Here is a 14,321-nt window from a genome sequence, read left to right on the forward strand (position 1 = left end):
TGGCCAAGTTCTGAGTCAGAAGTGACTTTATTCTGGAGCCTGTCCATCAAGCTAGCTGGAGTGCTAAAGTGAGGGTTGTGGGGGAGACATCCTACAGACAGACTGAGATAACTGCAAGGATATCTAAGCCTCCACAGCCCGGCCATTAATGATGCGGATATGACGAATGATGTCCTGGATGGCTTGGGATGTGGTACCCTGGCCTCCAATGTCTGGGGTATGCATCTGAAGGAAAATAGGAAATTTGGACACATCAGGCCAAAGTGTGCTACAACCCCTTGGTGATCCAGGGCAACCCACTGTTTCCAATAATTGAATGGGCAAGAAAATGGCACCAGAAGGCCAGTAGTTCCAGATAAGGCCAAGAAGCCTTACCCTGATACCACCCTTCCATTACAGGCCACAGGCAGTGCTGGTCACTGCTTGAAGCATATACGGTTGGTCAGACATTGGCATAGAGGTCAAGGCTAGTGCTATGAGGGTGACAGGAATAATATGGGATAGAGGAGGGGAGACTGGAGGTGGGACGAAGAGGGGACAAGCAGAGCCTTACGTTTTCATTGTCCATGGATGCTAAGACAGCTTTGCGGATGGAGGTGGCATAAGAGTGGAGCCTAGAGGAGGAAGAGAACAAGCTTTTGGTCCCCAGGGCCTAGAGTGGTCAGAGGACTCATGACCAGGCAGCATTAGGAAGCCACTTACTTGAGGTGGTCTAGCATCATGCAACTTGCTAGCAGTGTGGCAGTAGGGTTAGCAATATTCTTATTGGCAATACTTTTACCTGTGTTCCTTGTAGCCTGGAAAGGGGAAAAAGGAATTAGGTGGGAAAATGTTAAGAATGCAAGACAGATGAGTCTACTCATGTGCCATATCCAATGGAAGAACATCCCGGGTACAGAAAATGAAGGCATATCTGAGCTGGAGAGAGGGAATGGGGATGTTCATGAGTCTCGGTTTCCTTTAGAAACCTTTAGTCTTAAGCAGTACCAAAGGCTGCCCAACACTGTGGGATACCAACTATGACACAGGCCACTATAACAGAAAGAGAAAGACAGCAGAGTTGTGTGTGGCTACTCACTGTCTCAAACACTGCATACACATGGCCATAGTTGGCCCCAGCCACAAGGCCTGGGCCTCCAACAAGCCCTGCACAGACGTTGTTGACAATGTTACCATAGAGATTAGGCATCACCATGACATCAAACTGCTGAGGCCGGGATACCAGCTGTGGGAAAAGAAGCAAGCTAAGTTGTAGAACCCAAGAGAACTAAGGGTGGGCAAAAGGCTGTGGAGCCAGCTAGACTAACTTACCTGCATTGTTGTGTTGTCCACAATCATGCTATCAAAGGTGATCTGTGGGTAGTGGGCTGCCACTTCCCTGCAGCACTGGAGGAAGAGTCCATCACCAAGTTTCCTAGGTGATAGAGAATACAAGACATCAGCTTGGCCTCGCACTAGAGTCAGCTGGAGAGTCAGGGTACACATAGAGTCATGGAACCCTGAGGACTAACTTGTAACCTGTCTTCCATATGGAAAACAAGTATAACCCCATCTATCTCAACCTCCCTCCCCTCTCTAAATGCACTGTAGCAAGATACAGAGCCTCTGGGACAATAGGACACAGCCCTGAGTCTAGCCCTTCTAGCTGCTTTAGAGTTGCTCAAAGTAGACAGGAGGATATGGAGTAGACATACATGATGTTGGCCTTGTGCACAGCTGTCACTTTCTTACGCCCAGTCTCCTGAGCCAGCTTGAAAGCGTACTCTGCAATGCGCAGGGACTTGGCCTTGGTGATAATCTTCAAGCTCTCCACTACTCCTGCTACACTCTGAAAAGAAGCCAGGGGACAACAAAAGGCTTGATGGGAGTACCACAAGTTGCAGCCTTATTACTGCATCTATTTGGCTTTTCCAGCTCTGAGTGGCGGCATCATTTCCTTGTTTCTGGAGTTCTCTCAACTCTAACCCTGGACATAATCATCAGCTACCCAAAGGGGTCAAGCAGCTTTGCCTACCTCATGCTCCAGGCTGCTGTATTCGCCTTCTGTGTTTTCCCTCACAATGAGGATGTCTATGTCCTTGTGCCTAGTCACCACTCCTGGCAAGCTCTTACAGTGGATGACATTGGCATAGAGGTCAAGGCTAGTGCTATGAGGGTGACAGGAAAAAAAAAAGTCAAATAAGGCTCAACTAGCAACTAACCAGGGTCAAGAATGCTAGAACAGCCCACCCTGGCCTTCACCAAGCCACCACTCTCTATACACATGGCTCTCACCGAAGGATGTTGTTTCGGGATTTGTGAGATGGTGGCAGGTTATGATTTGTTTCAATATTGCCTGAAGGACAAAAACAAACAAGATAAGCAAGCTAGAGAGGAATCCTCTGGGCTCAGCTATGCTGCCACATTTCCCTACCTGGCACAGGGAGTATTCACAAAAGGTTGATGTGACTGGAAAAGACCATTTTCAGAAGCAAAATACTTTCCTCCACCTCTACGATGCAATGCCATTGTAAGCTCCATGAGGAAAGGGGTGTGTGTCCATGTTAGCCAGGATGCCAGGTCACTTTCTACCCAGGTTTCCTCCAGCTCCACAGAGTGACCATTCATGTTTATGAATAAATTGGCTGTCCATACTAGGACCAACAAGGTGATCTTGGTCAGGGTTACTACCAGGCCCCAAACTGAGGTGATACCCAAGCCTGGCTCAGAGGCAGGTGGAAGCTGCCTGGAAAAGGCCCCAACTAGGCCTCAGTGGGCCAGACATCTAGAGGAAGGGAAATAGAGGCCCAATGAGGCCAGTGAGGTAGTGTCTGCCCAAAGGTGATTAGATAGTGCAAAGCAGAAAGGCGTTTTTTTGGCGGCCCACCAGGACCACCTGCCTCCATCCCCAAGTTGTTCCCTGCCCAGACTGACTTCACTCAGAGTGCTTATAGTACCCTCTGGCCCATGTAAAGGCCATTTAATGCCAACACATTCCTCACACAGAGAGGTGTGTGGAATGTGTTCACAGAATGATTGATGTTTAAAGATGTGTACCCTACCAAGGTAAAACCCAGTAAAGATTGTTAGAATCCTTATGTATAAATGGTACCAAGGCAGCAGGCAAACTACATCACTGATCTTTTGAAGAAAAACTGTGGATTAAAGTAGATTCCAGTAGAGGCATACCTCGGTGAAGGAAGAAGTGGGAGGAAGCCACTGAGCAAGCTCATACAGGCCACTGAGATAACAGAGCCATGCTGTCAGCAGGCCCACAGAAGCCTCTACCCAGATGCCAAGAATAAGAGTCATCAACAAATCAGAAAATCCCTAAAACTGGAGCCATGGGAACTCACAGAAGTCAGTATATAGGCAAAAGGAAATGTGTATAGCACTCCAACCTGGCCCATGAGCTCACCCTTCAGTGCCACACGGTTCCGGCGGATGGCCATGATGGCATTGCGGATGTCCTCTTCATCAGCATTGGAGCTCACATGCACCTCTTCAAAGTCCACTGGCACACACGCATGCCTACAGTAGAGTCAGGCTAAAGAGGCTGCCTTAAGGCTTTCTACACCTCCTCCTGAAGCCTGTACAAGTCTTTCCCCTCTGCTTCCCACCTTGACCTGACTCTAAGAGGTAACTGGACCCACCACACCAAATAAGAGGTTCACATTTAACCTCCAACAATGCATGGTTAGCAGTACTGATGCTACCTTCCTCATGCCCGTGTCAGCCTAGCAGGATGAGAAACACTGGGATGCAAGGCCTGGGTTTACAGGCAGACTTTTGTGCCACAACCCCACTGGATACTTGGGCAAGGCACCAGCTGAAGGGATTCTGGGTTCACTGTGTTTCTTGGCACAAAGTTCTTGGGGGCTTCCATCTGGGCCTGGGATACAATCCTCCCTGGAAAAGAAGGCAAGGTCCAGGCCCTCCATACCTGAATACAGACTTAACATGCAACATGAGCTCAGGGCCGATGCCATCCCCTGGGATCATAGTCACTGTGTGACGCCCACCATACTTAGCAGATGGAGGCTGGAAGAAGGGAGAGGGTAGAGGTGAGACCTTGGGAACCTCAATGTGTACCCTGACTTGAGCCAGTTCCCTTCTTCCCACCAGCACCAATCCCACAGGCCAGCTAAGGCAGGCAGGGTACCTCTCCAGGGGCTCCTGATCAGCAGCCACCACCCCCTTAAGCCCACCTGGACTTGGGTTAACCCCAAAGCAACTAAGAGCCCCTCAAATCTAATAGAGAATACTCACAATTGTTTGTTGCTAGAAGGAGGACAGAAAGGAAGAAGACATGGATCAGCCAAGGTTGGAGGAACAAGGCTGTGACCAGTGAACTGAGGTCTTTTCCCTGGAGATGCTGTCTAACACAACTCAGAGAAAGGTGAGGGGTGAATGACCTCTGGAGATCAGGCTTCAGAGGGAAGGACAGGAGGACCAGGGAGCAAAGATACAAAGGCATGTGTGCACGGACACATGTACACATAGTACATACAGCCTCATACATACACAGTATGCACATGTGTGTACATGGAAACACATGAGCACAGTTCTCCCTCACATGTATGTGTGCATATGCAAACACACATTCAAGGCTGGTACTTACTGAGGAAATGCTCCTTCGTGGGGCCTCATGGGTACCCAGAACCTGTCAAAGAGAACCCAGATGCCAATGTTAGGTAGGTGTGCAGTCCCAAAAGTCAAGTTGGCAAGAGCTACCCTAGTTCTTGGCAGAGAGGAACTGATAATCAGAGAACAATAATTCACCATGTGTCTGGGACATTCCAAAGTCAATATTCCCAACAACTGTCCTACATGAGCACCGGACAAAGTTGTCTCAACACTTCATTCCCCTTGTGTGGGTCAGCATAAGAAAAACTGTATGTCCTAGTCAGGCATAGTAGCTTTAATCCCAGCTCCCAGGAGGCAGAGGCAAATAGATCTCTTTGAGTTCAAGGCCAGATTGGTCTACATAATGAGTTTTAGGCCAACCAGAGTGACAAAGTAAGGCCTTGTCTGTAAAACAAAACAGAAAACAAAACCAAAACTATATATCCCCATCCCACTTTTGTATTGGATTTTAATTCTCTTTCTGTACAATTATTGCAACGTGTGTAAGGAGAACAACTGGTAAACTTGACATATACTGCAAAAGGAAACTATCAAAAAGCCACTGACTCTGAGCAGTAACTTCATCAGGTCTTTTCTCGCTTTTCCTTATTACAAAGCCAGGATATGGCCACTATAGTAAATACAAATGGCGAGTTAAGGACGAAAGAGCACCCCACTGACCTGGGATAAGCACTGTCACCCCTAGGGAATGGTCCTTCAGAACAGAAATAAAAATCAAATGCTTAGAAAAATACAGCCATTTCTAGAAGACTGGTGGCAGATCCCAACCTCTAGGATGGCTTTCACAAGGGACTGTAAGCTGCTTTGTGGTGTAGCCTGGATTGAGGATGAATATTGAAGATGAATATTCAGTGAGTGGGAAGCAGCTATGTTTGGTCATGCTGGTGACACTGACAGCTTCAGAGAAAAAGCTGTCTGGGCCAAATGGACTACGTTCTAAGAAGTGACCCACTCTCCTGAAGGGAGAGGTCATGTCCTCAGCTCCACAGTAAAGCTTTCCTCCCCTCCGTGCTGTGCCCCTCTCACTTAGGATACTAAGGAGGCAGTGGCATGGTATAGTCAAGTTCTTCCTTGTAACTTGAGGATTCTCTGCCAGTCATCCACCAGACAATAGCAGAGTGTTCTATCCAATAGCAGAGACCCTGTGGACAATTCTAAAGAGCCATGCCTTCTTCCCAGAATATCAGAAGGCTTAGGTAGAGTCTTACTGTTCCCCTCTGGGTTTCCTGGCCCACAGTTATAAGAGGCTCAGTTACCCAGACACTAGCAATATAGGAATGCTACTCAATGGCTCATGCCAAATGCTAGGAAGGCTGACCACTCTGACCAGAGCCCTAAGGGTCCCTTACCACATATGTAGCCACAAGTATACTTGTTGTCTTTCTAGTACTTATCAATATCAGATTCTGTCTTGTCTGTAGGGTCTCCATGCCTTCCTTTAAAAGGTAGCATAGATTTCCTTTCCTCCTAGATTGTTAAATTCTACTTATACCTTATTAACTACCCCTCTAAGAGACATCACTCTACCTGATTATCGCCTCCTTGATCTCTTCCTAGCTTCTGAGAACACAGCACATGACTGTCTCATCCTCTACTACCACTCTACGATCAAGCACAGTGCCTGGCCCAGATCTGGAACCACAAGGAACATTTTCTAAGTGAATAAGCTAAGCACATCAGAACAAAACAAACAAAACAAAACAAAACAAAACAAAAAACAAACAAAAAAAAAGAGTTGGAGACCAAGAATATCTGAGTCCAAACCCACCATCTGCTACTCTTGAAATGGCTTTGGATCTACATCAAAAATCCGTGGAACAGAAGCCAGGCATGGCAGCACATACCTGTAGTCCTAGCACCTCAGGTAGAGGCAGGAGGATAAGAAAGTCAATCATCCTCATAAACATATCGATCTCAAGGGAAGTCTGGGCTGTATGAAACTCTGCCTCATAAAACAAAAAGGGGGGCAGTTAGTCAATCCATGGAGCTACTAACTTCATTTGACTTCTGGAAAATTTAACCAAAGGAAGTATTCAAGATGTTCACAAGCCCCAGCAGGATGGAGCTGAGCTGAGCACACCATCCCTTACTCTATCAGTCTCTCAGTCAGAATTCAAACTAGTGCCCTTTGGAGATGGAAGGATGACCCCTATAAGTCCAAGCAGTTAATTCCTTCTGGACTTAAGCTGTGGCAGTGATCTAGCCTTCTAAGGGCCTGCACCAGTCTGGCTCAAAATCTGTGCAGCCCTACTCATGGATGGCAACATTGCTAGGGCTGAACCTGTCCCAAAGCTGCCTTCCATGCCAGGTGTTACAGAGGGCACTGTTCCAGTCCCAGTAAACTCCCCAAACACAGACCCCCCGATCTTATTTTATTCAGATATGTGTGGTTTCTTTTAGGGTGGTTCAAAGCTCTCCTTCATAAGCCCAGGTTGCCCACTCAAGCAAGCCCAGTATGAGGAAAGTTGAGAAGTGCATAGGCCTTCTGCTCAGTCATCATCCTTTACTAGTCTAGAGAAAGACAAAGGTCCAGGGTGATACAATCTCCCACTGATGGGCTCCCATACTCCATGTCTTCATAATGCTTATTTGTCATGTTTATGTTGGGTCAACTGCCAATAATGACAGCATGATTTCCCAGGGGATACCAACCTGCAGGATTCAAGACCTTGAATTCTCTATATGGATTTCCATAGCTAGGTTAATCAGTCTCAGGGCAAAGCCCTGCCTGGCTACCAATCATTCACTGCCACCTAGTCCCATCCCAACAAAGGCACACAAATGTTCAGGAGGAAAGGTCTCCATCAAGAGTCTACAGAAGCCTAGCTGCTGGAGCCACCCAGGCCTCTGATAATCCTCTATCTGCTGCTGGTCTTTCATCAGCAATGTGGAAGAACATGTGTGGCAATCAGAAGACAATTTTGTGGGGTCCTTTTTCTCCTTGGCATTTTGGAAGGTCAGAGTCAGCAAACAGTTTGAGCGCATGAACTCTTCTCTCCTCACTAGAACCCAGAGAGAGAAGAGAACTGACCTAATGCCACGTTCTGGGTCAGTAGGAGAGCAAGGCCTGGAGGTCACAGCTCTTATTCCCCAGAGCTAGTTGTTGGCTTGCTCATGCTAAGCAGTGCTAACTGGGAGATAAACAAGCCAACCAAGACCCCAAAGAGAAAACCAGAGAAGCAAAGCCCAGCGGCTTCCAGCCTCGGGACCCTAGTTCACTTTCATTACAGGGGTTTGGGCTTGCTTGTTGGTCTTCCGGCTAGAATGAAACATCAAGGCGCTTGGGAGGCATGAGATCAGGAGCTGGAAGAGGGATCAAGAGTCATTGGTAACCACGCCTTTAATTCTAGTACTCAGAAGGCAGAGGCAGGAAGATTTCTCAGTTCTGAGGCCAGTCTGATCTACAGAGCGAGGGCTACACAGAGAATCGCTGTCAAGAGAGAAGAGAGAGAAGAAGAGGGAAAGGGAGACAGAGACTGGTAAAGTCGGACTCTCCACCTCCACTAAGACAGATGACAAAATATTCCAAGAGTGGGAATACAAAGGAGGATTTGAGTCCGGTTTTACGCGCAGGGTGGACCAGGACACGTGACCTCTTCAGAAGGACTTCCACAAGGACACTACGGCGGTCCACCGTCACAGGCTTTCCGGAGGCGTCCCTGTCATCAGTCACAGACCCCCTCCAAAGGAGCCAAACCAGAATCAACTTCGGCCAACCTCCTCGCCGACAGCAGAAGCAACCAATGAACCCTAGAGTGCAGCCTTCTTCCCTCCCCTCCTAAGGGCCACACAGCCAATCGAATTCCAGGTTGCTCAAAGACCCCTTACTCCACTCCCGGTCTCCATTGGGTGTGAAGTACCCCAGTGAGCGCTGCAATTGCCCCACCGCCCATTCACCACTAACCTCCCAAGGACGGCAGAGGAGAGCTGGCTTGAGCACTGCCTTTGCAGCACCACCAGCAGCTATCGCCACCTTCAGCGCCATGACGAAAAGTGAGAACCTCTACAGGCCAAAACGTTTTAAGACGCCGTTCTCGCGACGGTTCGGCATGGCGAGAAATCCGGGGTGGTAGCACTACGCACGCGCAGGGTTGCCATGGTTCTTACGCCCCCTTCCGGTGCCTGGAGCATTGCTGTCGCCATCTTAGTGGGGGGTTGCCGAGAAGGAGGGAAGTGCGACCGGTTGGGACCTTGGCTAGGGAAGCGGACACGTCAGTGCGGCCAGCAACGTCACCATGCATGACCCAGCCCGCCTGCGCAGGATTGGTTGCTGAGGCCGCTTACGCGTCGCGCTTCCTCGTCTGTTCCGCATGTTCGGGGCGGCTTGTTCTCTTTTCCTCTCGGCAGAGAAGAGGCAATGGCGGCGATGGCATCTTTCGGCGCCCTGGCGCTACTCCTGCTGTCCAGCCTATCTTGCTGCTCAGGTAGCGGCCTGGCCGGAGCTTGTTTCGGGCGAGCCTCTGTCCCTTGGCAGGTGGTGCTGGGGAAGGAAGGGTGTGGGCGAGGTGGGGGTCTGGTTTCCCCGGGGTTCGTCGCAACTGGAGGGATCCCCCCCTCCCCATGGGTGTAGTGTCGTGGCGACTAAAGCACCAACACAGCCGGCAGCCAGGCCGCTGTAAGAAACTTCCCTGTCTGCTTTTGGGAGAGCCGCAAAGTTGCACCATGCTCCGGCTGCCAGCTCCGGCTGGGAAGGTGATAGTTATGTCCTTGGTTCCTGTGTCAGAAGGTAGTCCAGTGATGACAGAGGAACCAATGCTACGTAGGCCAGGCTTCCCCAAGAGATAGCTAAGAGAAGGACTAAGGACCCTCCAAGCACAAGGCAAGTTAGGTAGGGAGGCAAAGAACCGAGCAAGGGCCCAGAACCTCCACTTTCCGTGAGGCCCTGCTGTATCCAGTCTAACGTTCATAGCGGAATTGAGCTGTAAACATTGCATTGATACTTGTGACTCAATTGTAACACCTGGTCGTGGGGTTGAGCTCAATCTGGAGTCCACATGTGTTTTGCAAGTTGTTACCGCCTCAGACCTGAGAGCCTGGACTAAGCAAGATTTGGTTTCTGTACATACAGGTAGCCTCCTGCTCACCTCTTAGAGAATCCTCCAGCCCGTTGCTAGCAGTGTCTTCAAAAAACAAACCTGGCTGTAAACCCCTTTTAGGGGCTCCACAGTGTCCACAGGAAAAAAGCCCAGCTTAGCAGGTCACAGAAGGGTTGGTGAGATCTGACCTCTGAGAACCATTCCCAGGCATCTTCCTCGTGCTATTCACAATGAGAACTTTCCCACTTACTGTTTACTTCATACCCTGTGACTCACTATCCTTATTTTCCTGCAGCCACTTTATTTTAGAGGTGCTTAGTTTACAGGGACAGGTTGGGTGTTTGGGTCCAGAGTTTACTTCTCTCAGGAAACACTAGGACTAGTCTTTATATTGTTTCAGCTGGCTAGCTCTAGAGATCCTTATCTTGAAAGTTCTGTGTTGCCAGCACCCCACTTAGTGTCTTCAGAATGCTTTCCTTTTGAAGGGCAGAGTTACTCTGTATCCTTGGCTGTCCTGGGCTCCCTTTGTAGACCAGGCCAGCCTCGAACTCACAAAGATCAGCTTGCCTCCGCCTCCCTGAGTACTGGGATTAAAGGTGTGCCACTGTGTCCCTCTCTGCAGAATGCTTTCAGTAGGCTATTGTGACAGTACATGGCTCTGAATTGAGACTGTCTTGGGGCCCACTGGGCTTCTGGAGTACTCCAGGAGCAGGCAAGCTGCTTTGTGGCCTCCCTGTCATAGACTCAGATACTAAATAAATCAGCCCCCCTGCACTCCTCAAACCCACTCCTGCTCCTTCCATGTTGTTGCATCAAAGTTCACCTCTGCAGAACTTCCCCTACCCCACCCTGGCCTGTCTCAACAGCCTGTAATAGCCCCCACTAGACTTCTGACACAGGACTAGGATCCATCTCCCAGACACCACTTTCTGTCAGGAACAGAAGGATTTGTGTGGCTTCAGCTCACCAAATCTGAGAAGCAGAGCTAGAATAAACCCCTTTGACTTTTGCCTGGAACACACAAATTTGGCTTTGCCTCCTCCCCACAGCAGAGGCCTGCCTGGAACCCCAGATCACCCCTTCTTACTATACAACTTCAGATGCCGTCATTTCTACAGAGACCGTATTCATCGTGGAGATCTCACTGACCTGCAAGAACAGGGTGCAGGTGAGACAGTAAAAACCCAGCAGAGAGGGTGAAGGGGAAGAGGTGAGGGTGGCAGTGTTCTTTACTGGCAGTTGACAGTGATCCAAGGTTCCTGTCAACAGGGAGAATAAGGATTCCAATTCACAGGGTTCAGGAGAGATGAGGGCACAGCGAGGCCAGATCCTAGCAAGTACTTCAAGAGCATTTTCCTGACCTGCTTGGTATGCTTTGCCTCCATGCAGTAATGTTGGTAGACACCCCACTGTTTTCCTGAATGAATGTCTGGAATGGGAGAATACTAGGGTTAGGCCCCAGGCCCCTCCATTTTCTTTCTTGCAGTTTGTTTGAGTGTGTGTATGGATGTTCTCTAACTTTTAAAATTGAGAAACCCTAGCCTCAACCCCTGACCTGCTCTTCTAAAAATCTAAGAAAAGAAATTGAAACTTTTGGGGGGACAATACCGCTAGGGCTAAACACCTCATTTGGTACCTCCTTCTCAAGCTCCCAAGAAATGACAAGGCCATTTCTTTTATCATCCCACTTCTATGAACAGCTAACAGGCTTGCTGTGGGTTAGGGTAAGCTGGTCATAGGGGAGATCTAGCTGTATGCACCTCTAAGAAAACAGATGAAAAAAGACGGTGACAGCATCCATGGGCGTGGCCTAGCATGGCTCTGGGCTGGCTCTGGTAGGCCTATTCCTTGGGTCTTCCGTGGCAACCGTTACCAACATAATATACCCCTCAGCTGACCTACTCTCCCTCCCCAGTCATAGTACTGCTTTGGGCAGTACAATGGGAGTTCTGTGTGTGCCCAGAGAGGAGGAAAATGTGACTCTTGCTTTTATCATCCCCTCACCCCATTCAGAACATGGCTCTTTATGCCGACGTAAGTGGAAAACAATTTCCTGTAACCCGGGGCCAGGATGTGGGCCGATATCAGGTAAGGGATACTGCATCTAGGGTTGTTGGGGAAATGGCTCAAAGCAGGATTAGAAACCAAAGACTCAAGCACTGCAAATAGTGGTGCTGTATGTGCCAATACTAGCAGAGTAATCCCTCATGTGTGCTATGCCTACCCCTTGCCAAACACCCGACCAGGTGTCCTGGAGCCTGGAGCACAAGAGCGCCCATGCAGGTACCTATGAGGTCAGATTCTTCGATGAAGAGTCCTACAGTCTTTTAAGGAAGGTGAGTATCATCTGGAACTCCTCCCAGGCCCCAAAGAGGGAGGTCATGCCCTTTTCTGAAACCCTGATCACTCTGCATTCCCCTTCTGCACCATCAACACTCTAGAGGCCTAGGTTAAATGGAACAGGACCAGCCAAGTGGGTGCCTTCCTGAGCTCTTGCCCCTCCTCCTTTATTTCTCTCTTTCTCGTTTCTTCCTTATTTGGGCAGCCTATCTAGCACTTCTTGACCCCAGCACCTTCCTTACAGGCTCAGAGAAATAATGAGGACGTTTCCATCATCTCACCCCTGTTCACAGTCAATGTGGACCATCGGGTAAGTGTCTTGGAAGCAGAGAACACAGAGCCCATGTCATCTTTTTGGGTTGTCTAAGAATAAAAGCTCTCATCCTCTGTAGCCCAAGTTCTGGGCTGTCATTGATCTGTGTGTTCTGGAAACAAGTCATTAGGTTAGCTGGTCCACTCCCCTGAGCTGTCTTTTGGTCTTTTTCTTACAGGGTACCTGGAATGGGCCTTGGGTATCAACGGAGGTGCTGGCTGCAGCAATTGGCATAGTGGTCTACTACCTAGCCTTCAGTGCAAAGAGCCACATCCAGGCCTGAGGGCAGCATCCTCAGCCCTCCATTGCTTCTTTCAATAAACAGTCACTGTTTGCCACGAATACACTTAAGCCCTGGGGCTCCTGTGTCTGGGCAGAGCTGGAGATCCAGCTGCCTCTGTCTGCCTGAAAAATAGAAATACTGAGTGGAGAGCTGAACCTTCCCCAGTCTCCTGTTTTCTTTGTCCTTGTCTTGATTGCCGGCATGGTTTGGGCCTTGTTCTTCTAGTATGTGGCCTCTTTAAAAAAGACCACCTTGACTGGACAGCACTTTAGAGGCAGAGGCAGGCAGATCTCGGAGACTGAGGACTGCCTGGGCTACAAGGAGGAACCCTGTCTTGAAAAGGGGGGAAAAAAAGAAAAGGAAATGCCATCTTTTCTTTCCTCAACAGTCCCCAGGGCAGAGCTAGGTCTCCCTCTGGTTTGTCAGGAAATGTTCCCATGGCCAGCCTAAGGCAGCAGGGCCCTGGGATTCTGGGACTGCCCTGGGCTCAGGGGCTCCATTACTGCACCTGTGGTTGGTAATGTGACAACTGGCCTCATCTTTGCAGTGGCTTTCATGCTCTCCTTGCTTACCAGTGAGGCCCTGTCTTGCTGATGCAGTTCAAGTTGTCACACGTAACAGCTGCCCTGAGCACAAAGGAACATTCCTTTTGGACTCCACACCCTGGCCTGCTGCTCCTCACAGAATCCAGTTTAGTGCTGGATGTTTGAGGAACAGCCTCTTAACACCTCCAAGAGAATCCTAGTTCCCTAGTGAGGCCTCTACTCACTAGGTTAATAGTATGTAGGGTCTGTAAGACAAAAGCCAGAAAGCCCTGCTTGTACTTACATGCTCCATGTCATGTTTTTGCACAGGCTGGACACCAGCCACTTGATTAGTGCCAGGGAAAGCTACCGGGGGATGAAGAGGCTCAATGCTAATCCCAAATAAATGCATCCCACTGCATGCCAGTTTTTTCTCCAGGATAGATCATTGGAACAGCTGGTCACACCCTAGCACCTAGGCCTATTAATCAAAGTAGTAGGGGCTCCTTAACCTTTGTGGGTGGTTGGTTGTTGGCTAGGGGACTGGGACATGTCCTAGAGGATGCAAGCAGTTTATGACCTACATTCATCCAAGCCAGGGGGTGTCTGTCATCCCTAGTTCTTGGAATGCACTAGGGAGTAGTCCTGACAGTATTGGAGAATCAGACAATAGGTGAGCAGCAAACTCGGGAAAGTGAAAAAGGGCAGAAGTGGTAACAGTATCTTTTCCCCTTGGCTGCTACAATAAATGACTATGTTCTGCCAGTAGTCAGTCTGTAATCAGGCAGTGGCAACATCTATTAGCCAACCAGTTAACTCTGGCTCTGGCTCCCCCACCTGGCCAGACATCCAATGACAGCCAAATGTGAAGGTGGTGTTCAAGGGTATCAGTAACTCGGTACTGCCAGCCTCCTGTGCCCGCCAAGGCAGCATAAGCTTCAGACCAGTATCCACCCACATTCCTGGTCCTTTGACTGCACCAGATACCGATGGTATGCCAGAGCTCCTTTGGGAGGAAGGCCCAAGGAATACTTGATTTTGGTCTCCTTCATTTGGAAAGGGGATAGGAGCTGGAGAGGCCCCTAAAAAATCTGGAGCCCCTTCCCACCCCTCCCTGTTCACCAGGACTACCATATGTATTCCCACCCAGAGTTGAAGAGTATGGCAGGGAAATGAGGTTGTGCCCTTGTGACCCAGCG

The 14,321-nt window shown here is 49.3% G+C and overlaps 2 protein-coding genes across 22 annotated transcripts; one reads left to right on the forward strand and one right to left on the reverse strand.

The window, feature by feature from the left end:
* Positions 1 to 8: 8 nt before the first annotated feature.
* Idh3g (isocitrate dehydrogenase (NAD(+)) 3 non-catalytic subunit gamma) lies at positions 9 to 8,667 on the reverse strand. 4 transcript variants are annotated; one of them, XM_060375046.1, is made up of 14 exons: positions 8,531 to 8,659; positions 6,471 to 6,572; positions 4,601 to 4,642; positions 4,249 to 4,260; positions 3,923 to 4,020; positions 3,398 to 3,510; positions 2,275 to 2,335; positions 2,015 to 2,147; positions 1,695 to 1,828; positions 1,312 to 1,414; positions 1,079 to 1,225; positions 703 to 797; positions 554 to 614; positions 9 to 225 (listed from the first exon to the last, which is right to left on the reverse strand). In XM_060375046.1, the coding sequence occupies exons 1-14, from the start codon at positions 8,609 to 8,611 to the stop codon at positions 124 to 126; spliced, it is 1,284 nt and encodes a 427-aa protein (XP_060231029.1). In that variant the 5' UTR covers positions 8,612 to 8,659; the 3' UTR covers positions 9 to 123. The 4 variants fall into 4 exon arrangements, with proteins under 4 accessions (XP_060231029.1, XP_021512040.1, XP_060231030.1 ...); XM_021656365.2 differs by lacking the exon at positions 6,471 to 6,572 and having other exon boundaries at positions 8,531 to 8,667; XM_060375047.1 differs by lacking the exon at positions 4,249 to 4,260.
* A 99-nt stretch (positions 8,668 to 8,766) lies between these two features.
* On the forward strand, positions 8,767 to 12,753 carry Ssr4 (signal sequence receptor subunit 4). Of its 18 annotated transcripts, none has more exons than XM_060375055.1 (8): positions 8,915 to 9,050; positions 9,695 to 9,834; positions 10,712 to 10,830; positions 10,932 to 11,030; positions 11,676 to 11,750; positions 11,909 to 11,998; positions 12,247 to 12,312; positions 12,494 to 12,753. In XM_060375055.1, exons 5-8 carry the CDS (start codon positions 11,679 to 11,681, stop codon positions 12,596 to 12,598), a joined length of 333 nt encoding a protein of 110 aa, XP_060231038.1. In that variant the 5' UTR covers positions 8,915 to 9,050; positions 9,695 to 9,834; positions 10,712 to 10,830; positions 10,932 to 11,030; positions 11,676 to 11,678; the 3' UTR covers positions 12,599 to 12,753. The 18 variants fall into 18 exon arrangements, with proteins under 18 accessions (XP_021512042.1, XP_021512043.1, XP_060231046.1 ...); XM_060375056.1 differs by having other exon boundaries at positions 10,957 to 11,030; XM_060375057.1 differs by having other exon boundaries at positions 10,715 to 10,830.
* The last annotated feature ends 1,568 nt before the right edge of the window (positions 12,754 to 14,321 follow it).

Source organism: Meriones unguiculatus, chromosome X (assembly GCF_030254825.1).
Source record: "Meriones unguiculatus strain TT.TT164.6M chromosome X, Bangor_MerUng_6.1, whole genome shotgun sequence".
In the NCBI taxonomy this organism is placed as follows: domain Eukaryota; kingdom Metazoa; phylum Chordata; class Mammalia; order Rodentia; family Muridae; genus Meriones; species Meriones unguiculatus.

Coding starts and splice junctions, on each gene's coding strand:
- Idh3g (XM_060375046.1), bottom strand. CDS start 8,611: ATGGCGCTGAAGGTGGCGATAGCTGCTGGTGGTGCTGCAAAGGCAGTG. Junction 1,829..2,014: donor ACAGCAGCCTGGAGCATGAG/GTAGGCAAAGCT, acceptor GCTTCTTTTCAG/AGTGTAGCAGGAGTAGTGGA. Junction 615..702: donor ATGATGCTAGACCACCTCAA/GTAAGTGGCTTC, acceptor TTCCTCCTCTAG/GCTCCACTCTTATGCCACCT.
- Ssr4 (XM_060375048.1), top strand. CDS start 8,866: ATGACCCAGCCCGCCTGCGCAGGATTGGTTGCTGAGGCCGCTTACGCG. Junction 11,751..11,908: donor AGGATGTGGGCCGATATCAG/GTAAGGGATACT, acceptor ACACCCGACCAG/GTGTCCTGGAGCCTGGAGCA. Junction 11,999..12,246: donor CCTACAGTCTTTTAAGGAAG/GTGAGTATCATC, acceptor CCTTCCTTACAG/GCTCAGAGAAATAATGAGGA.